Source organism: Salvelinus sp. IW2-2015, linkage group LG33 (assembly GCF_002910315.2).
Source record: "Salvelinus sp. IW2-2015 linkage group LG33, ASM291031v2, whole genome shotgun sequence".
In the NCBI taxonomy this organism is placed as follows: Eukaryota; Metazoa; Chordata; class Actinopteri; order Salmoniformes; family Salmonidae; genus Salvelinus; species Salvelinus sp. IW2-2015.
This window is the reverse complement of record NC_036872.1, coordinates 13,843,511-13,865,878: the sequence shown is the minus strand read 5'-3', so window position 1 is coordinate 13,865,878 and position 22,368 is coordinate 13,843,511. Positions and strand designations below refer to the sequence as shown.

The 22,368-nt window shown below is 43.5% G+C and overlaps 2 protein-coding genes across 2 annotated transcripts in view; one reads left to right on the top strand and one right to left on the bottom strand.

Moving 5' to 3' along the window:
- Positions 1-10,627, top strand: part of LOC111958137 (nuclear receptor corepressor 2) — a 131,495-nt gene extending 120,868 nt beyond the window's left edge. Inside the window, exons 46-48 of the mRNA XM_070437103.1 lie at positions 196-830; positions 2,697-2,873; positions 10,049-10,627. Coding sequence (XP_070293204.1) covers positions 196-830; positions 2,697-2,873; positions 10,049-10,627 — 1,391 coding nt within the window. The remainder of the gene's footprint in view (positions 1-195; positions 831-2,696; positions 2,874-10,048) is intronic.
- A 1,087-nt stretch (positions 10,628-11,714) lies between these two features.
- LOC111958022 (refilin-A-like) lies at positions 11,715-21,700 on the bottom strand. Its single transcript, XM_023979189.2, has 4 exons — positions 21,387-21,700; positions 20,896-21,262; positions 14,659-14,768; positions 11,715-14,353 (listed from the first exon to the last, which is right to left on the bottom strand). Exons 2-4 carry the CDS (start codon positions 21,106-21,108, stop codon positions 14,020-14,022), a joined length of 657 nt encoding a protein of 218 aa, XP_023834957.1. The 5' UTR covers positions 21,109-21,262; positions 21,387-21,700; the 3' UTR covers positions 11,715-14,019.
- Between the last annotated feature and the right edge of the window lie 668 nt (positions 21,701-22,368).

Genomic DNA, 22,368 nt, shown 5'->3' with positions numbered 1-22,368 from the left:
GGTGTTCAGAGGGCTCAGTATTTCCATTATGAAACAGTAATGTATGTGTAACAAATCAAGTGAATTATTCATTCTTTCAGCTTTGCTAGACTAGTTTGTCACAGTTGTAACTTCAGATGTATGGTAGATAAATGTGAATAGAATTGGCCACTAAACCACAGGGCTGTGTTTTGTTCTCCGTCTCTTTTTGTGTAGTTGGGGGGAAACCAAAGGGCAGCGGGCGTTCTAACGGACGGAAGGCCAAATCCCCCGGGCCGGGCCTGTCAGGGGGGGAGAGACCCTCCTCTGTGTCCTCTGTCCACTCTGAGGGGGATGCCAACCGCCGCACGCCCGTCACCAACCGTGTCTGGGAGGACCGGCCCTCCTCCACAGGTTACTTGGCTGCCCCCCCCACTGCCCCTCTCACCTCTATCAACATCTCATCTCTCACTGCACCTCTCACCTCTATCAACATCTCATCGCTCACTGCCCCTCTCACCTCTATCACATCTCATCTCTCACTGCACCTCTCACCTCTATCAACATCTCATCTCTCACTGCACCTCTCACCTCCTATCAACATCTCATCTCTCACTGCACCTCTCACCTCTATCAACATCTCATCTCTCACTGCTCCTCTCACCTCCTATCAACATCTCATCTCTCACTGCCCCTCTCACCTCTATCAACATCTCATCTCTCACTGCCCCTCTCACCCTCTATCAACATCTCATCTCTCACTGCACCTCTCACCTCTATCAACATCTCATCTCTCACTGCCCCTCTCACCTCCTATCAACATCTCATCTCTCACTGACCCTCTCACTCCTATCAACATCTCATCTCTCACTGCACCTCTCACTCTATCAACATCTCATCTCACTGCCCTCTCACCTCCTATCAACATCTCATCTCTCACTGCCCCTCTCACCTCCTATCAACATCTCATCTCTCACTGCCCCTCTCACCTCTATCAACATCTCATCTCTCACTGCCCCTCTCACCTCCTATCAACATCTCATCTCTCACTGCCCCTCTCACCTCTATCAACATCTCATCTCTCACTGCACCTCTCACCTCTATAAACATCTCATCTCTCCTGCCCCTCTCACCTCCAATCAACATCTCATCTCTCACTGCACCTCTCACCTCTATCAACATCTCATCTCTCACTGCACCTCTCACCTCTATAAACATCTCATCTCTCACTGCCCCTCTCACCTCCTATCAACATCTCATCGCTCACTGCCCCTCTCACCTCCAATCAACATCTCATCTCTCACTGCCCCTCTCACCTCCTATCAACATCTCATCGCTCACTGCCCTCTCTCACCTCCAATCAACATCTCATCTCTCACTGCCCCTCTCACCTCCTATCAACATCTCATCTCTCACTGCCCTCTCACCTCCTATCAACATCTCATCTCTCACTGCACCTCTCACCTCTATCAACATCTCATCTCTCACTGCCCTCTCACCTCCTATCAACATCTCATCTCTCACTGCACTCTCACCTCTATCAACATCTCATCTCTCACTGCCCTCTCACCCTATCAACATCTCATCTCTCACTGCCCTCTCACCTGTATCAACATCTCATCTCTCACTGCCCCTCTCACCTCTATCAACATCTCATCTCTCACTGCTCCTCTCACCTCTATAAACATCTCATCTCTCACTGCAACCTCCTATCAACATCTCATCTCTCACTCCCCTCTCACCTCTGTCAACATCTCATCGCTCACTGCCCCTCTCACCTCCAATCAACATCTCATCTCTCACTGCCCCTCTCACCTCCTATCAACATCTCATCGCTCACTGCCCTCTCACCTCCAATCAACATTCTCATCTCTCACTGCCCCTCTCACCTCCTATCAACATCTCATCTCTCACTGCCCCTCTCATCTCTCACTGCCCCTCTCACCTCCTATCAACATCTCATCTCTCACTGCACCTCTCACCTCCTATTCAACATCTCATCTCTCACTGCCCTCTCAACCTCTATCAACATCTCATCTCTCACTGCACTCTCACCTCTATCAACATCTCACTCTCTCACTGCCCTCTCACCTCCTATCAAACATCTCATCTCTCACTGCCTCCTCTCACCTCCTATCAACATCTCATCTCTCACTGCCCCTCTCACCTCTAATCAACATCTCATCTCTCACTGCCCTCTCACCTCCTATCAACATCTCATCTCCTCCATGCCCCTCTCACCTCCTATCAACATCTCATCTCTCACTGCCCCTCTCCACCTCCTATCAACACTGCTCATCTCTCAACTGCCCATCTGTCACCTTCTATCATCATCTCAATCTCACTGCCCCTCTCACCTCCTATCAACATCTCATCTCTCACTGCCCTCTCAACCTCCTCCTCAACATCTCATCTCTCACTGCCCTCTCAACCTCTATCAACATTCTCATCTCTGCACTGCCCTCTCCTCGCTAACATCTCATCTCCACTCCCCTCGTCACCTCTACAATCACTCTCTTGCCCCTCTCACCTCCTATCAACATCTCATCTCTCACTGCACCTCTCACCACCTCTGCTCACCTCTATCACTCCCTCACTGCTCATGATTACACTAGGACTGTTATAAAAGACAGGAAACCAATCACCACTTTAAACCCCTGTGAACTGCAATTCTGCTGCCTATGGCATCATGGTCAGTACTCGAAGGATTTATATTGTTGCTGTTCTTCCTCTTGCAGGCTCCACACACCTTCCCGTGTAACCCCCCGACCATGCGTTTTCCCAAGTGGCATGCGGTGTCAAAACCCCTCCCCCACACCTCTGGCCAGTTAGGGGCTCAGGGACAGGGCGGTCCTGGGAGGAGGAGCCTAAGCCCCTGCTGTGTTCTCAGTATGAGACCGCTGTGTAACAGTGAAGTGAGGGACCCTCTGCCATGGAACAGATCAGCACCCGCCAAACTAACACCTCCACTGCTGCTGCAGGCACACACTGACACACCACACACACACACACAACACACACACACGCCACACACACACACAACTACACACACACACCACCACACACACACACACACACACAACGACCATTCCACTCTACAGCTCCATCTCCACCCAGCAAGGGAGTACGACAGGACCTGACCTCTGGGCCTCCCATCTCACACAGCTGACTGACGATCACAAGCACCGATGGGGGTGTGCTGAAACACTGCTGCTCTGTGTTTCAGTGTATGCAGTCACTCCAGGACTACTCTAAAGGACAAATCACTTGTTTTTTTACTTCATTTTCCCCCCTCTTACTGGCCTTATTGATACGAACACATCAACTCATGCGCTTGTTTGTATACTGTTCTAGTGTCTTCTACGGTTTGTGGAAGGGACTTGGTACGGACCCATAATCTGATGCTCATGTGTTTTAATTTGGCCTGCGGAGGGATTCACTTGCCTTGGTCAAGGATGGATGTGTCCTCTGCTTGTACAGGAAGCCTGCTCTGTTCGGCCATGTCAGGGCTCTGAACAGGGATTCAACCTGGATCTTCAACTTGGAGAAGCCTGCTGCCCCCTCTGACCAGCAAACCCAACCAGAGTGGACATGCATCAGCACAGAAGTGTCTGTCTGTCTGTCTGTCTGTCTCTCTCGCTCTGCGCCAGTGACCCCATGGACAGGGTGTGAACCACACAGAGTTCTGTTTGGAAAGGTCTGCTAGGGAAGTGGTCTTCCTACACTGGGTCATTTCACTGTGCAGAGGGCAGGCGGACAGGCATGTAGCCAGGCATGCCATCTATTGTACAGTACTGTGGACACTGAGTTCAGACGGCCTGTGCATTTCTACTACTGTTAGAATGCATCAGATGATGGACAGGAGGAGGAAACAACACAGGAAAACAATGTCTTTATTTTATTTTCTCTTTTTTAAATCCAGTCAGTCCAGTCCTGTGTTTGAAAGTGAGCTGAGACCTTTAGTACTTTTGATCGTGAATGTTTTGATGGTGTCAGTTTATCTCTTATTTTCAATGATCTATCTTCGGGGGTTTACAGGGTATACATGCTGTCCATTGCTGATGTCATCATACATTTGAAATGTTATTGGAGGACGGTGGTGGCATATGGTCTCCAGACATCCAATAGAGAGAGCGGTCTGTGGGTGTGATGAATGGCACTAAGAGACAAGTGACACTTTCTCACTGTTTTTATATTAACCATGTCTGTGTTTGTTGAGAATGTTTTTGGATGTTAAGCACTTAGTTGTCAATTTGTTCACAACGGCATTTTTAGGAATCTGTTTCGGGCAGGCGAGAATGGACTCGAGAAGAAGAGTGTAGAATCCTACTGTGGAGGCGTCCTCCTTTAACATCTGTTTCATTTGGTCTTGCCACCAACATTCTTTAGTGCTCTCAAACTCAAGCGCCAATCACAGTTCTAGTGAAACATGACCTAGTCCGCTTTGAGTGGATGGAGACCAACCTTAAAGCTGCTTCAAGGCAAAATTCCCAGCATCAGAGTTGGAATTTGCTTGCATTAAAGAGGTGACAAATAAAATCCATCAATGTTTCTATGCCCCTTGGTCCATGGCGGTGCTGGCTGTGGCTGTAGTGTGAGCCCCAGCTGGCCTGCTGGAAGCCTGTCTCTTGGATGGAACTCCTAATGTCTCTAGGGGCTGCCTGTTGTGACAGTCTGACCTCTGATCTTTTACTGTCTAGAGGAAGAGGAGCTCTGCCTTACGCCAGGCCAGATGCACCTTCTTATCTAGACCCGATTTTGTACAGTTATAAGATATTTCTAGTGTTAAGTGCCATTTATTTGACATAATACAGTACTGAAGTTACCAAGTGACGCACAATTTTTTTGATTTTTCTTCCCTATCATTTTTCTTCATGCCAGGGTTATACGTGTCCATGCAGGGAAATGTTGAAACCAAGAGCAGATGAAACGTCCCTCTTTTGATTTTTTTCTAAATCTGTCACAGCCTTAGCTCTTAACTGTCACATATTCTGTCATGATCCTGATTCAGAGGAGGTTTAAAGTCCAACAGTTGGTGTTCATTTACCATGTGTGATTTTACATTTTTACCCATTTTAAAGGCCATCTCTTTGTTGTTGATGTGGTATATGACAGTGTTCATGGCTTGTATTGAAGCAAGAGAAGCACAGTTATTCTCAGTGTGACTGTTGTTGAGGGTGACTGCGGTGTGTCATCCTGCCCGGTCCACTAGTTGAGAGCGGGTTGAGTTAATCATGATGGAGACTTGTTAGTAATGAACATGTGTAACAGTTGTTGGACTGCCTGTGCTCTCCCCCTTCATCTTCACTGGATTACGTAAAGTTTCTTACCCTGGCTACCTAAACTGGTCATGTTTTAGGTGGAGCTCAAATTAGAATTTTTTTACTGGGCCCAATAAAGCAGAGTTTCAGCCTCTCTACTTGTATATCAATTTACTATTCATGAAGTCGTTGGGAGAGCAAAGTGACAGTACATTTTGACATGATAGGAAGACAGAACCATATCTACATGTTAGCTAAATAAATAGCAGAGGAAACTAGAGGAATCAGTTTGAAATGTACTGATGTGTATTTGAATGATTTATGTTTTCCCCCTCTGGTTTCTGTTTGTTCTTCCACTGCTTGCTTTGATTACTGTCATGTCACTCTCCGTGCTAGAAGTTAGCGTTTCATTTGTAATGAAAAGAATGATTCAAGACGAACGAAAAACGAATTAGTCGAATGGCCGATGCGATCCCTGTATTGTACAAGGGTGGGCGGGAGAGATGGCATTGACAAATGTTCAACCATATTGTGCATAATGATTTCTTTTTTTATTATTATAACCCACTGTATAATAGCAAGGATTGTATATAGAACTGAAGAGATGTAAATATTTATGTGGCTTGCTGCAAGGTTGGTATTTACAGAAAAAGTATTCACACTGTTTAATTCTACATGCCCACCAGCAAGCTTTGTGGATAGCAGTGTAACAATGAAAATAAAAAAACACTGCCTTAATGTTTAAATAAAAAGCTTATTGCCATTGAAACTCATGCTGTCTTTTTGTATACTTTGACTGTAATTTATTACAGTGTTAAATGTAAATGTGTTAAAAGTATATTATCCCCCATTGAATAGCCTATTTAATAGAGGTAGACTCGGGGATATGACGTAGATGCAGAAAGTAACCTGCGTAGTTAGTTGTTGCAGAATTGACCAAGAGTGATGAAGCGCGACACTCCACTTCTCCGCTGTTTTAGTGCCCTGTCTACCACACGTGAAGTGAACCCTTGCACATGCGTAGGGTGTGTGACTGTGTCAGAGCAAAGTCTTGCATCTCGCTCATCTCAATGATCTGCGGTGCTGCTCATGGCGAAGTGATTTTGCTGAGTCTACCTTTTTAAAACGAAAGTAAAAGCATTAGACTACAGATGACGCAGACAGCTATCTTACTATCTTAGGGAAAACAGGAACTATGATCACAGTAACCTCATTCCCAGGCTCAATTGCTACTGCATGACAGCCGGCCAGCTTACCGATCACTGTACCTGTACACAGCCAATCTGTAAATAGCACACCCAACTATCTCATCCCCATATTGTTATTTATCTTTTTGCTCTTTTGCACCCCAGTATCTCTACTTGCACATCATCATCTGCACATCTATCACTCCAGTGTTAATGCTAAATTGTGATTATTTCGCCTCTATGGCCTATTTATTGCCTTACCTCCCTAATCTTATACATTTGCACACACTACATAGATTTCTCTATTGTGTTATTGACTGTGTTTGTGTAACTCTGTTGTTTTTGTCGCTTTGCTTTATCTTGGCCAGGTCGCAGTTGTAAATGAGAACTTGTTCTCAACTGGCCTACCTGGTTAAATAAATGTGAAAACATTTTGGGGGGAAAATGTGAAATAAATAAAAAGATTATGATCACAGTAAATACACTATAGAGTATACCAAGCATATACCAAACATTAGGAACACCTTTTGTTATACTCCGTGCAGTGGAAACCAGCTACCACAAGTGGGTGCTAAACTCTTATTGGATGTGGGTGTTATGAGAGGAGCTGCCTGCATAGTTTTGCCACACCACTTCTCTGACACACTGAGTACCATTAAACACAGGAAAAGGAATGTCACATTGCCAATCAAATGATTGGTTAATGAGGGGGTTAAATGCAGTGATCTAAGGACATGAGGTCATCTATCCTTCACTAACTGTCCAGACCTTGTGATTTTCATTTTTTATATATTTTCCTTTATTATTTCCCCTAACCCTACCACCCCTCCCCTAATTGGAGTACAATAAGGGACAAAAATAGCCAGCTTATACAAACTACATACACTGACAGTATATTTTCCATTAGTTTTCTTTTGTTTGTTTTTAGTCCCAGCCTTCTGCTACCCTGAACACCACCCAGTTTAGATTTCTAGCTGCCATATATTTTTCTACTGTTCTGTGATGTTTCACAAAAGTTCTGAACATTTCTATTCTCATTACGGCTGTCCCTCGACTAAAAAAAATGTTGGTTGACTGGTCTTCTGACCAATCGATTGCTCGACATTTTCTATGTGTATTTTTCCATATATAGACACGCTATGTGTTTTAATAAAACCAACTATATGCATTGAGCGTGTCTGCTACTTTAATCTTACTCTTTGATGCCTCGAAGGCGCCAAAGATCTAGATCAACTGAATAAAAAAATAAAAAACGTAACCTGACCCAACTATTCTCCTCCCGCTCCTGCTGGCTTTCACAGATTCTGCCATTACTCTCCTGAAGTTGCGATAATAGGCTACAGGAGGAGTCGGCAACCTTTCTCATGTGGAATGCCAGTTATGGTTTTCATATGCACATTTTTGTTGAACATTTTCATTTAATTTATAATAAAGTCTTCATATGTGAAAATCCTTGTCATGTGGTTAATCGACATTCTATCCAGATCTAAATTAAATTCATACAAACCTAAAAAGTAACTTCTATTTCCAACTATGTAACATTGCCAACTATGTAAGAATAGCCTACATAAAAGCCAATAAATAAAAACATTGCCGCCTGCAGGTAGAACATATCCTGATAAAAATAAATATCCTAAAAATCACATTTGCTACACATGGCCTGTCTGCAACGAACTTCAAACATTGTAACTATCAACTTTTAACTTGGGTCTGGCCAGAAGCTTGCGCGCTAGCAACATTGTATAAAATATTCTGGGCCCTCAGAGTTTCCCGTGCCAGTGAGCTCGGGACAAACACAGCTGTAGGTTATTTGCCCAAGGGATATGAAGCAGTGCTTGACTTGGGCACCTGAACTGAGTTCCGGCACCTCAAATTGTATAATGCTTGAGCTCCTGTTCCTCTTATAGAATATTAACTCCAAAGTATTGTGGAGCTCCTGCACCTAAATATAAACAGGACCAGCACCCAAAATAAGTACCGGAACCTATTTAAGTCCAGGTTAAACATTGATAAGAGGCCTATTTTATGACGTTTCCACTATATCAGAGCATGACATTTTTCCCTTTCACAATGAGGGGATATCAAAAGGGAGAGAGCTTAAAAGTTTTTTCAAATACATTGAATTATTGGAATTCTCAATGGATGTAAAAACAGACTTCGTTTGCTTGCTTATTGAGGTGAAGAAAACATTACTTTGAGAAGCTCCACAGGTCATTCGTGGTGTGGCATTAACCCAATCAGAAATACTATCAGATCACCTAATGTCACCGGTGGAAAAAGTATCTAGTTGTCGTACTTGAGCAAAAGTAAAGATACCTTAATAGAGAATTACTCTATTAAAAGTAAAAGTCACCCAGTCTAAAAGTATTTGGTTTGAAATATACTTAAATATCAAAAGTAAATGTAATTGTTAAAATATACTTAAGTATCAAAACTAAAAGTAAAAGTATAAATAATTCCACATTCCTTATATAAAGCTAACCAGGCAGCATAATTTTCTTGTTTTTTTTATTTGCTAAAAAGGAAGGGGCACGGTCCAACATTTACAAGCGAAGCAGTAGGGATGACCAGGGATGTTCTCTTGATAAGTGTGTGAATAAGTACATTTGACAGTCGAGCTAAGCATTCAAAATGTAACGAGTACTTTTGGGTGTCAGAGAAAATGTATGGAGTAAAAAGTACATTATTTTCTTTAGGAATGTAGTGAAGTAAAAGTTGGCAATAATATAAATAGTAAAGTAAAGTACAGATACCCCAAAAAACTACTTAAATAGTAGTTTCGGGTATTTTTACTTAAGTACTTTACACCACTGCCAAATTGTCACATTTACATGCCTACATTTGTGCGCAGGACAGGTAGCCTATAGGCCTACTTCTATGCGTGCACGTCCTTACTCAACAGTAACAGGAGCGCTCCAAACAAAAGACAATTACTACACTGACAAAACTCGAAAATGGAATTCAATCAAACTTATTTCTCACAAGTGTAGCATAGGTTGTGCACTCTGCGAACAACGTGTCCACTCAGACAATGAGAACAGGAAGACTGGAATAATAATATTGAATGCATTAAAATAAATGACCATTAACCAAAGTAACAAACATTGTATATTAGAAATTGTAGGAATTAACACTAATTGTACTTCTGGTGATATATGTAATGGGGAAATGATATACACTAACAATCAAATGCAAACAATTCACACATTGAAGTTATAAAATAATGAATGTGCACAAATTGGTGGGAGAGTGCATTGTGCATTGTGCGGACTGGGCACCCTCGTTGCGGGCCCCGGACTGGGCACCCTCGTTGCGGGCCCCGGACTGGAGGACGACTCTGGAGGCTCCGGACTGGAGGGCGACTCTGGAGGCTCCGGACTGGAGGGCGACTCTGGAGGCTCCGGACTGGAGGGCGACTCTGGAGGCTTCGGACTGGAGGGCGTCGCTGGAGGGAGGAGACGCAGAGACAGCCTGGTGTGTGGGGCTGCCACAGGGCCCACCAGGCTGGGGAGACCTACAGGAGGCCTGGTGCGTGTAGGAGGCACCGGATGAACCGGGCTGTGGGGGAGCAGTGGAGCTCTGGTGCGCAGCCTTGGCACCACTCCTCCAGGCTGAATGCCCACTTTAGCCCGGCCCCTCCAGAGTGCAGGCACAGGTCGAACCGGGCTGTGGGGAGCACTGGAGATCTGGTGCTTACCACTCATACCTCTCCACTTGGCTCAATGCACTTTAGCCCGGCACAGGTGGAACGCAGGCATAGGACGAACTGAGCAGTCCCAGCGCCCGGAGACACAGTACGCAGAGCAGGCGCAGGATACCCTGGGCCGAAACGGCACACCGGAGACCAAGCGCGCTGAGCTTCCACAATCCGCCCTGGCTGGATGCCCACTCTCGCATGGCACTTGCGGGGGGCTGGCATATAGTGCTCTGGGCTATGAGCGCGCACTGGAGACACTTTGCGCTTTACCGCATAACACGGTGCCTGACCAGTACCACGCTGCTTCCGGTAAGCACGGGGAGTTGGCTCAGGTCTATCGCCTGACTCCGCCAACCTCCCCGTGTGTGGGGGGCTGCCTCTCATGCCTGCTGCGCTGCCTTGCCTCATATCGCCGCCTCTCAGATTTAGCTGCCTCCAGCTCCTTTTTCGGGCGGCAACATTCTCCAGCCTGTCTCCAGGGTCCCTTTCCGTCCAATATCTCCTCCCATGTCCAGGAGTCCTGAACCCTCTGCTCCTCCATACCACGCTGCTTGGTCCGTTGGTGGTGGGTAGTTCTGTAACATTCGTCGTCGGAATGAGAAGGATCGGACCAAAGCGAAGCGTGGTAAGTGTTCATGATTATTTATTTAAACTGAACACTGAGACAAAATAACAAAATGTAACAACCCGAAACAGTTCTGTCTGGTGCAGACACAAAACAGAAAACAACTACCCACAAAACACAGGTGGGAAAAAGCTGCCTAAGTATGGTTCTCAATCAGAGACAACGATAGACAGCTGCCTCTGATTGAGAACCACACCCGGCCAAACACAAAGAAATACAAAACATAGAAAATTAACATAGAATGCCCACCCAAATCACACCCTGACCAAACCAAAATAGAGACATAAAAAGCTCTCTACGGTCAGGGCGTGACAATGGGGCTCTGAGGTACACACCCAACCCCTTCTACGTGCCCTATGCCAAAGGAGAGAGGAGATCTGCTGTAATTTTAGTATCACTTGGATATTTAGGATATTAATAGGATGGATTAATGGGACGGAATAATGCTTGAGTACTTGTTTACGGTAAAAAAAAAAGTTAAAATCACCAGGAATTTAATTTAGGAAATCTGTTCAAGTATTCCCATGAATAAAAAACTAGACGTGATCGTGTCTCAATATAATCAAGGTATGAAATTATTATTATCATATACAATCTCTTTGTTAATTATGTTCCAGCCCCCCGCCATCCACTCACAAAAATCGTCCCGCAGTTGAATCTAGTTGCCTAGCCCTGCCTTAAAGCATGAGGCAGGGCATAACCTTCAACAGTTAAGAAGTTGCGCCACATTTAACCCTGGCGCGTTATGTCTGTGGAACTTTCTTTTCCCTGTACTGCTGCTGGAGAAATGATATTCCTTTCCTTTGTGGTGAAGATCTTAATTATAGAGCTGTATGCATTGTTTGTTCCTGGCCCTCTCTTTAACTTCGGACATGCCGTGGGAATTCTGTTGTGAATTGAAGTTAGGTTGTCTACACTGCAGCTTTGTTCCAGGCTTTTAGGCTCTTTCAATATACTGAAAAGGAAATGCTGAAAATACTCGTGACCATAGTGCAGTTTGGGTTTTGGTATTTTGTCTTTTATTCAATTAAATAATGTTTTATTTTCCCAAACAAAAAAGATGATTGACACAGGAAGTATACAAAAATATAAAGAGAATTATGAATTGCCTCGATGCCACATATACAACAGGAAAGTATTTTACAAGAACAAAATCAACCGTAAGGAAACACTAACAATAATTAGAAAGTATCTTAAACAAAACAACCAAATGCTTTGAAACCCTTAGACTTTCATCACCTCAAACGTATAACTCCTGACTTCTCACACACCTCCTGCACATCACAGAAATACACTGAACGGCCTCTTTCTGTACCAGCCACTGTAATACCTGTGGTTCAAACCATCAGTATTATAAAGTTGCTGTTGCACTTGTAACAGTTACAGTAGACCTCAATATTCAGAACATCTTGACCCTTAAGAAAGCCTCCAATACAGAGCCTCTTCACTTTCTCTCACTTTCTTCTGTCCATATTCTTTAGTGTATAAAACACACCTTCCTTTGTCAATTTTCAACACCTACATTTTTTTCATTACAAAAGTAGCTCAGGATGTAAATTAAAAGTAGAAAATGCAAATGTTCTATGAAATAAAGTAGAGAGAGAAACAAAATGGAGGTAAGAGATCTGAATTCATAATACAGGGTTCAATATTTACCAGGTTCCATAATCCATATATATAAAACAGACAAAAAAAACGTTGTGAGCGAGATCAGGCAATTCTTAATACAAATAAGAATTGATATTATTTTCCTACAATACCCGACAGCTGTGAATAAATCTAAGCCACCCATTTCACTATCCTGTATATAACAACAGTGTGCTGGAGAGAGTAACATGTTTGGATTTTTATGGTCGTGTTTACCAGTCTGCCAAACAACCTGGATATCAGAGGCTAGAGCTGGCCATGTCTTAAAATAGAAATGTTCCTCAGGTTTTCCCAGCTCTGCTCTCCCTCCTCCTCTCTGGATCCAACTTTGGCATTTCCAACTGGCAGGTTGACTTGTAGTTATGGCAGCGACCACAAGCATCTCCTTCACCAGAGGCAATCTATAACAGAAACCTTGACTCTCTGCCTGCTGTAGAAGGTGCCTTTAGACTCCATTTCTGATTTGTTGTAGAAAATGGCATGGATAATGGGATGTTATCATGTAAAGCTAGAATCCTTAGTTGCTACATCCATTTTTAGACTTTGAAATTAATGATATATACACCCATTGATTCTTGAAGAATATAACTTAGAAATGCCTCATGAACTTAGTTCAACTGTCATACCCCATCAGAACTCTAAATACAAGCTTGTTTTACTCCAATGTTTGTAAACAATGTAAACGTAAACACTGTAAAGCCTCAAAACATGGTTTAAACTAGCCAGTAGCTAGTTTCCATAGCTCTGTCTATGAATTTGTGGTTACATTTCTCCAGGCCCATCCCTCAGCTTTTTTACCAAAACACAGTGACCACTTTGTTATTGTTTCAATTAAGGATTCTAGCTTTAAAATGCCTCAGTGTCTATCAGACTAAAAAGGCACATTCTAGAGTTTGAGGTCACTAATGTCTATTGTCATGAAGATGTGGTTTGGTGTCTGTCAAAGCAAGACAGCAAAGCCGCAGAATGAGTTTGACGTCACTGGGAATCTTTTGAGATACGACAATGATGTGCTCATGACACCCTCAAGACACTTGTTGGGATGAGAACGATGAAGTGTTGTAGATCTAATGCAGGAGTCATGTTTGAGAGTCTGATGAGGATGTGACAAAGACATTACTTACTACGAGGGTGAAATCTTCTTTGTAACAAAATCTTTGGTCCAATCTTTTGGTTTCCCCCTCTTTTCAGAATACCCACAACTTACACAATGTTAAAATAAGTGCAATCAAGCTATTAGACTGCTTTGCATGCATCTGTGTGGATTCACATGTTAGCTTTTGAGCATGAATATGTCCATTTCTATAACTAATCTTTACAGTCAAATAAGGTGTGTAACATGGTACCATCAACCCCCAGAGTCATGCTCAACTATCAGAGGTGTTCCTGGAGAGAAGAGGCTGCAGACTGGCAGCGCTCTGCCCCACAAGACTAATGAACATGAAGGACAACTCATTAAAGGCCTTTGTGATTCGATGTACTCCCCTACAATATTCCTTATACAGTATGCAATATTACCACCCTCTGTGTGTCAGTCTATTTCAGTCTATCAGTCTTCCTGTGTGTCCAACTGTCTGTCAGCCTCTGTGTGTATCCAGTCCACAGCAGTAGGAATAGCCAGGCAGGTCAGGTCTGAGATCAGGTTTAGAGGTCCTCAGCGTAGATGATGCAGGGGCTGCTGTCCTCACTGGACTTCAGCTGGACGGTGGAGACAAACCACCGCTGGGAACCCGTAGCGTTGTAGTTGAGCGTGGTGCGGTAAGTGTTCTTGGCATGTTTGGGGTACACAATGGTGGTGCTTTGGTAGTGCAGGGGCCTCTGACGTGGCTCTAGGTACACCTGGGACTTGTAGCGCCGCCAGGTGCAGTTCTGCACGGCCACCACCATCTCGCTGTAGGAAGTCACCGTGGGAACGGGAGCGCAGTACACCTGGTCCCGGTAGTGCCTGTCTGAGTCGTACTTCACTTCAGAGTTACACCTGGAGAGTATAACCAAAAACATGGGATTAAGTATTGAAGTACCAAAGTACTTTGAAGAGTAATACATTAAGTAATAGATTAGGCAGGAAATAGTATAATAGCTGATCACTAGATGGCGCTGTTAAGAGGTGACTACTGAGTAGGGTAGAGAAAAGCTGCCTTCAAAAAGCCTGCTGCATTCAAAAAGCCTGCTGCATCAACCTGTACATTAAATTAAGCAAACTACATAAGTCCATTAAAACTACAGTAAATGCTTGTTTAATACCAAGTCATTCTTTGTGTGGTTTGGTGAAGGGTCACTCACTTGATCTCTGTTTCAGGTTTGGGGTTGACCTCGATGCTCTCCCCAAAGAACACAGGGTACATGCGTGTCCTCGGGTCCGTCCCCGTTGAGTTCAGGAGAAGGTACGGCAGCTAGGGGAAGATTTAGGTATGAGGTTAGGTAGGCCATTTTTATAAATCCCTCACATTACCCCCTGTTAATGTGTAAAAATGAACCATGACATCCAGTGAAGGAAATGTCTTTGACATGTTGAAGAGGGAAGTAAGTTGGCAGAATCCATTCTTCAGGCAAGAGTGGGCGTCAACACAGACTGTCCTGGGAGATCCCACTACTGATACACTACTAGTGCTCTCTACCTAATATAGAAAACAGTTTATTTAGCTGGCAAAGATACAGGCTCTCAATACACCTAGAACAGGACCTCCCACATGAGGAGTTCTGTGCAATCTCCCCCAGCATTCACACAACACAGCTACAATAGATGAGCAAAGCCTGGCTAGAAAGAGTAGGTGGTGTCTACACCACAAGTAGCAAAAATAATTCAGATAATTACATAGAGGGACAAGGCGATATGAAGTGTTACAGTCGCTGTAAATCTTTTTTTCACTGAGCCCCCACAGCAGCCTAGTGGTATGCTTCAGAAAGGACTAACAAAGCCAGTCAGCTAGGCAGCCAGCCGGCCTGTCTGCATGTTGTGTAACTGAGTGGGTTAGCTGAGAGCGTCACACCGCCTCTGTGTCTCCTGGACCTGGGCACGGTCACTGCTCAAGCCATCAGAACCGCTCTGCTCCCCTTCACTAAGTCACCCCACAGAGAGCCTCCAGTCTATCCAACATGGTGGTCCAAGACAGGAGAGGCTACTGTCTGTCTGCACTATACAACAACCCCTGTCCCAGAGGATTTGAAGTTCATTTGATTTCAATTGACTCTAAATGGATGGAGTCTTGTAGTCAGTGTTGTCAACCTTAGGGCACTGTATGCATCTCAAAGTTTGTCTCACATACAGTACAGCAGAACACAGTATAGGATATGACAACCTGGTTAGACTATGTAATCAGAGGGTCAAATACCTCTGCTCCAGGCTAGGATCACTTGTTACACCTATCATACTGACTCAGAGAGACCCTACGAGAAGGCCTCTGCATAGGGACTCTGCTGTCCTGACCCACCATCTGCCTAGAGACCAATAAAGTCAGAAGCACAAAGCCATACACTGTAGCTACCGCTTCTGGAATCAGTTAGTAAATTCTAAATCCTTTGCCAACTATGTACAGTGCTGCTGTCTGAGCCCAGAGGCAAGCATGACATCCAGTCAACATGCCATTCAGACAATACACGTTTCGTTGAGAGTTTAAGATGTCAAACTGATGCTTTTAAGTGTAATTATGGTACCTCTCCAAACACAAACTTCCTGAATTCTCTTTCTCGTTACAAAAGTTCAGATCGAGCAAAGTTGTTACGTTAAAGTTCGGATGCACGTCTCTCCAACCTCACCTCTCCCTAACAGCTCGGAACAAGCCGAAGGCACAGCAGAGGTGCCGCCAAAATCACTGTGCAGCACACAGCTCACGTCTTACCCAAACCCCCAAATCAGCACCCGACAAAACCTCACTCAGGGCTGTACTGTACCCCCACTTAACCTCTGCTGTAACCAATAACCATGCTACCCTCATTGCTGTTAATCCCTGTAAATTGATTCATTTCCACTGTGTGCTGCTGGCACAGTGTGGCATCATCAAATTAAAAGAGTGTGATTGGCTTGTCTTTTGTTCTCTGGCTGGAGCAGTATCCTGGCTGTTTATCCAGGGGAATGCATTTTGTTGGCCGCCTTTGAAAGTATAAACATACTTGTGAATGTAGGTGGGCTCCAGGCTAGGGGCCCCTCCATCTACTGTACCCAGGCAGCAACAGAACACATACGGAACTCATTCCCCGGAAGCACAACTCTACCCACCCAGTCAATGTGGTGTGCAGCCAAGCACAGGCTACATACAGTACAATACACACTCAAAGTGCAACTCACACACAATCGAGGTAGATCACGAGAACCTGGAGTCAGGAAAAACTCTGCCCATCATCATCATCATCACACAGTAAACTGCTGACTGAGTAGAGAGAGTAGAGGTCGTCAAGCTCCAGCATCACTATGAATATCAACTCTAAAGCTGGAATTAGAACGTAATGACACACGACACGGGTCTCCTTTCTGTCCTACACTCTAATCCAGCGATAGTTATAGCCCTGACTTAGCTCCTAGACTGGGCTGGAACTAATCTACACCCCCCCCTGTGTATAAAACAACACAACATGTTAGCTCAGGTACCAAAGTGGTTATACAGAGACAGGGAGATGGAAAGTAATCATATTGAGCTATAACCGTCTAATAACCAGAATGTAATGTAGGGGTTTTACTGTGAAATAGAGTAATGTCTACACAAGGGGATCCAGTTGTCAGCACTGAGCTACAGTAATCATTCCCTCTGTTGAAAACCTGCTAAATGTCAAGTTCAGTGTCTAGTAGTAACCACAAAATAACTACATTTCAACGCTGTTTATGCATCCATAGTATATGCTTAGCAACAAACACAGTGTGTGTGTGTGTTAGGGTTGTCACGATACCAGTATTGTGATACTTAGAGGTATCGTGACAAGGAAACTAAACATGAAGTGGACTAAACTTGGAAACAAGCAGCCTTACACTGTCACCCAGAATCACATGTTTATTGTCCAAGATATAGCACACAACATTTTAAATACAGCAGGTACAAAGAGTTTAGTCTGCTTTGTGTTTTCCATTTTGCCATGGAAAATCAGGTATAGCAGTATCGCGATACTGGTATCATGACAACCCTAGTGTGTGTGTGCGCATTCATCTGTGTTTAAATTAAAATACAGAGGTCATGAAACACTTATGCAACAGCCTGCAACTGCTCTTGCAAGCATGTGTGCCTCAAAATAGAACTTGGGGATTGTTCTTAGGTCGCATACAAAACCACCACAAGATTAGAACTGCGGAAAAACTCTTTATGCAAGTGCATGAATGTCTGCCACTGCCAAGCATGCATGTACTGTATATAAACGCAAAAAGCTCAAACTCACATAAAAATGCTTTGAAAGCCTTTACTAATGGAATGGGTTGATTTTTTCCCATACATACACACACAATCCCATGAAAGGTATTGGAACCAAAAGCAGATTCAGCCCCTATCAAAGCTGCTTTTATGAGGAGAAACCACAAAGCAGGGGAGCTCCACCAATCCCCACATCCAGGGGATTAGAACCATATCTCCTTTCAGGCCTCAACAAACCAGTGTCACGCAACTCCAGTCTACTGTATTGTACTACATGTGGCGTAGGCTGCTGGCTAAAAGCACATCAAAATGCCATCTAGACCTGTATGAACATGTTCCTTTGACAGTTAAATTAGGAGTTAATAGAATCGACCTTTGTTCCTCAATGGGATTACTACATTTCACTCAAATCATAGCAAAAGATTGATAAAACAAAAGTTATTCTTCTGAACCAACATTACACAAATTGCATTTCTTGATCAAATACACTGAACAAAAATATAAAACGCAACATGTAAAGTGTTTCATGAGCTGAAATAAAATATCCCAGAAATGTTCCATACGCACAAAAAGCTTCTCAAATGTTGTGCACAAATTGGTTTACATCCCTGTTTGTGAGTATTTCTCCTTTACCAAGATAATCCATCCACCTGACAGGTGTGGCATATCAAGAAGCTGATTAAACAGCATGATCATTACACAGGTGCACCTTGCACTGGGAACAATAAAAGGCCTCTCTAAAATGTGCAGTTTTGTCACAGATGTCTGAAGTATTGAGGGAGTGTGCAATTGGCATGCTGAGTGCAGGAATGTCCACCAGAACTGTTGCCAGAGAATTGAATGTTAATTTCTCCACCATAAGCCGCCTCCAACGTCGTTTTAGATAGTTTAACAGTACGTCCAACTGGCCTCACAACCGCAGACCACATGTAACCATGCCAACAAAGGACGAACACATCCTACTTCTTCACCTGTGGGATCGTCTGAGACCAGCCACCCAGACAGCTGATGAAACTGTGGGTTTGCACAACCAAAGAATTTCTGCACAAATTGTCAGAAACAGTCTCAGGGAAGCTCATCTGCGTGCTCGTCGTCCTCACCAGGGTCTTGACCTGACTGCAGTTCAGCGACATAACCGACTTCAGTGGGCAAATACTTACCTTTGATGGCCACTGGCACGTTGGAGAGGTGTGCTCTTCATGGATGAATTCAGGTTTCAACTGTACCGAGCAGATGGCAGATAGTGTGTATGGCGTTGTGTGGGCGAGCGGTTTGCTCATGTCATCGTCGTGAACAGAGTGCCCCATGGTGGCGGTGGGGTTATGGTATGGGCAGGCATTAGCTACAGACAATGAACACAATTGCATTTTATCAATGGCAATTTGAATGCAGAGAGAGATACCGTGATGAGATCCTGAGGCCCACTGTCTTGCCAATCATCCGCCGCCATCATCTCATGTTTCAGCATGATAATGCATGGCCCCATGTTGTAAGGATCTGTACACAATTCCTGGAAGCTGAAAATGTCCCAGTTCTTCCATGGCCTGCATACTCACCAGACATGTCACCCATTGAGCATGTTTGGGATGCTCTGGATCTATGTGTACAACAGCCTGTTCCAGTTCCAGCCAATATCCAGCAACTTAGCACAGCCATGGAAGAGGAGTGGGACAACATTCCACAGGCCACAATCAACAGCATGATAAAGTCTATATGAAGGAGATGTGTCACGCTGCATGAGGAAAATTGTGGTCACACCAGATACTGACTGGTTTTCTGATTGACGCTCCTACTTTTTTTTTAAGGTATCTGTGACCAACAGATTCATATCTGTATTCCCAGTCATGTGAAATCCATAGATTAGGGCCTAATGAATTTATTTAAATTGACTGATTTCCTTCTATTAACTGTAACTCAATCTTTGAAATTGTTGCATGTTGCATTTACATTTTTGTTCAGTATAATAACAAATAACTTGTGTGCCCTTTTCCAAGTGTGAGGCACTAGACACACTAGAGCTATTTATTGGGGATTTCATGCCAAAGCATACGCCTATATGGGCTGTCTAGTTTCCAAGCTGGCATTGGCTGCTGTGAGAAAGTACAGCCAGGTTATAAGGTATGTATACTGTTTGAGTAGAAGCAATGTGGTCGACTAGAGGTGGTTGACCTGAGAGTTGTCGGTAACGGCGACCACAACAGACACAAGGAGCTAATCACAATCACACCATTTTGTCCCCTCTCCCATTGCTACCACCACACATACTCACACATTGACCTAGAGTTTTTTTTATGTTCTTTACATTTACATTCTGATCTTTTATTATTTCTTATTGTTGTTGCATTGTCGAGAAGGAACCTGCAAGTAAGCCTTTAGTTGGACGGTGTATACCATGCATACAACTAATACAACTTGAAACTTCTGTTTGTTTCTATGGGTTACGTCAACTGTGGGCTGCCATTGACTTGCAAAGTATTCCATCATGAATGGGACAGACAGAGGGATGTTTGACATCCTCTGTGACTCTTGTGACATTCCTCCTTGACTCTAGATTGTTAAATATTCACTCAAGAGACTAGAAAATATCAATACAATTGATATTTCTGAGATATTTATATTTTTCTTGGAAAGTACACAGGTTGATGCTTATCCCTTTTATGAAACATTAACAGGATGTTTTGAACACTGCTTCTCTTTTCTTCAGTGGAAAGTTAATTATTACAGATGACAAAATCCCTGCAAACAATGGAATCCATTTTCACAGATGAAACACATTACTACAGAGAAACCTAGTTCATTTCTGGTTATTTTTCACCCAGTCCTTTAAAGAAAATGCAAAACACATTTGTTTCCTACATGTGTGATCTGAGGGAAGGCCTATCAATATCCATTATCTTTAACAACTTGTTTATAATTGTTTTAGATTCAGGAATCCAAAGAATATTCCAGTGAAGACATGTCAATCCATTTAAACTATTTGATTTCTAAAGATATTACAGCAACTGACGGTTACAGCAACTGACACATGGTTTAACAATAGTCATCAGAGGCTAGATAGGTGTATTTCTCTTTTGTCTTGATCATACAAATTCAGGGGTTTTATCTGCTTTTTATGGTGAATTGTGCACAATGCGCAGAGCCAGCAGCACTTGTAAGCTATCAAAACAACTTATCAACTGTTGCTTACCAGTTTGCCTTTGCTCTCCTTTTTATAGTATCCATGGTTCTCGACTGGCGTTGAACAACTCCCGGAGCGCGACTCGAGCAGACCTGGAGACAGCGAATAGAAGGGCGGACTTGGACTCGGAGGGAGTCCCGAATCCGGACTGTCAAGCAGTCCCTCCCGATTCTTTCCTTTCAGACTGTCATCCATAGCTTGTAAATGTAGGTGTCCCACCATTTCTGGGAGAGCTCAAAACAAAAACCAGGCGAAGGCACTCAATGCGATGATGAGTCAACCAATTTTCTAGAAAGACTGCAACCGAAAATGCGCACAAATCCCTTCATTCGGAGACGGGGAATCCCTGGTAAAAGTATTCGTTTAAAGCAGATTTCTGAAAAAGAACAAATTGCAAAACATTTTCTGAATATTGCCATCCCATTATAAAACCATAACTTTAATTTGCCACGTACTTATCTTGTCTTTTTGTGTCAGTATTTGGCCTATCATTCACAAACCTTTGATTTGTTATCCTCAGGTAACGGATTTCTCCACCAGGCCGTCGGTAAACAGTATTTTCGTCAAAACAAATACTCTCAAATAATTTTAACAAGCGATTAACTAAAATGTAAACTCCAAAAACTCCGTCACAACTAACCAGCAATTCTATAGTGTCGCTCTATAGTCCGTAATCGACCCAAAGAGAAATGGAATTCATTTTTTAAAAATCGCTCACTGTAACGCGGCAGTCTATCTGGTAGTAATCTGTCCGTTTAGAGCTCTGCTCTGCGCTAAACTGAATAGCCGGATCTCGGAGAGGTCCCTCTTAATGAGCCTGACAGCATTTTTGCACCTGGAGCAAATCCAGCCCTGATGATCTGGATCAGTTCCAGACACCGCCGACAGGGCGAGCACGTCCTCACTGCTCCTCCTAGGCTGGTTGGTGCTGTCTGACTGATACTGACTACACTATTATAGCATACTGTATTATAATACTGTCATAACCTAGTAACTCAGGGAAAGTGGGATTGTTGTGAGGGTAGCTATACAATAAAGAGAGCATGTCGTGAATAGCATATGGGCTACAATAAGCAGTGCAATTTACTACTAAAATAATTGATCAATTGTGTTAATTTCATGCCTTTAAAATGTATAATGCACTATCACTCTAAACTCTTGTGACCATATCATGTATGGATACATTGAGTTGTTTGTTTGGCTGTTGTTGTTATATTATACCTTTCTGTGCATTGTTTCTGTGCTCTATTACCATGGAACAAATATGCAGAATGCCATTAAACTCTGGCAAGTCCCCTAGAGTCAGATTAAAGAAGGTGAATGTGTATCATTCAATGGAAATACCTGTCCACTCTTCTTACAGGATAGAAGCAGAACGACGAGATTGGACTCTGTAACCCTATAGACTGGTGAAGGAGGAGATGAAGACACAACGCGAAGGTATTTAGTGGTGTAATTACTGTATTTGTATGATGACATGAC

Bases quoted from the DNA above. Each gene is read 5' to 3' on its own strand.
- LOC111958022 (XM_023979189.2), bottom strand. From the start codon at position 21,108: ATGGTGGGACACCTACATTTACAAGCTATGGATGACAGTCTGAAAGGA. The intron at 14,769-20,895 runs GTAAGCAACAGT...ATCTTCCCCTAG, and splicing joins AGGAGAGCAAAGGCAAACTG to CTGCCGTACCTTCTCCTGAA. The intron at 14,354-14,658 runs GTGAGTGACCCT...TATACTCTCCAG, and splicing joins AAACCTGAAACAGAGATCAA to GTGTAACTCTGAAGTGAAGT.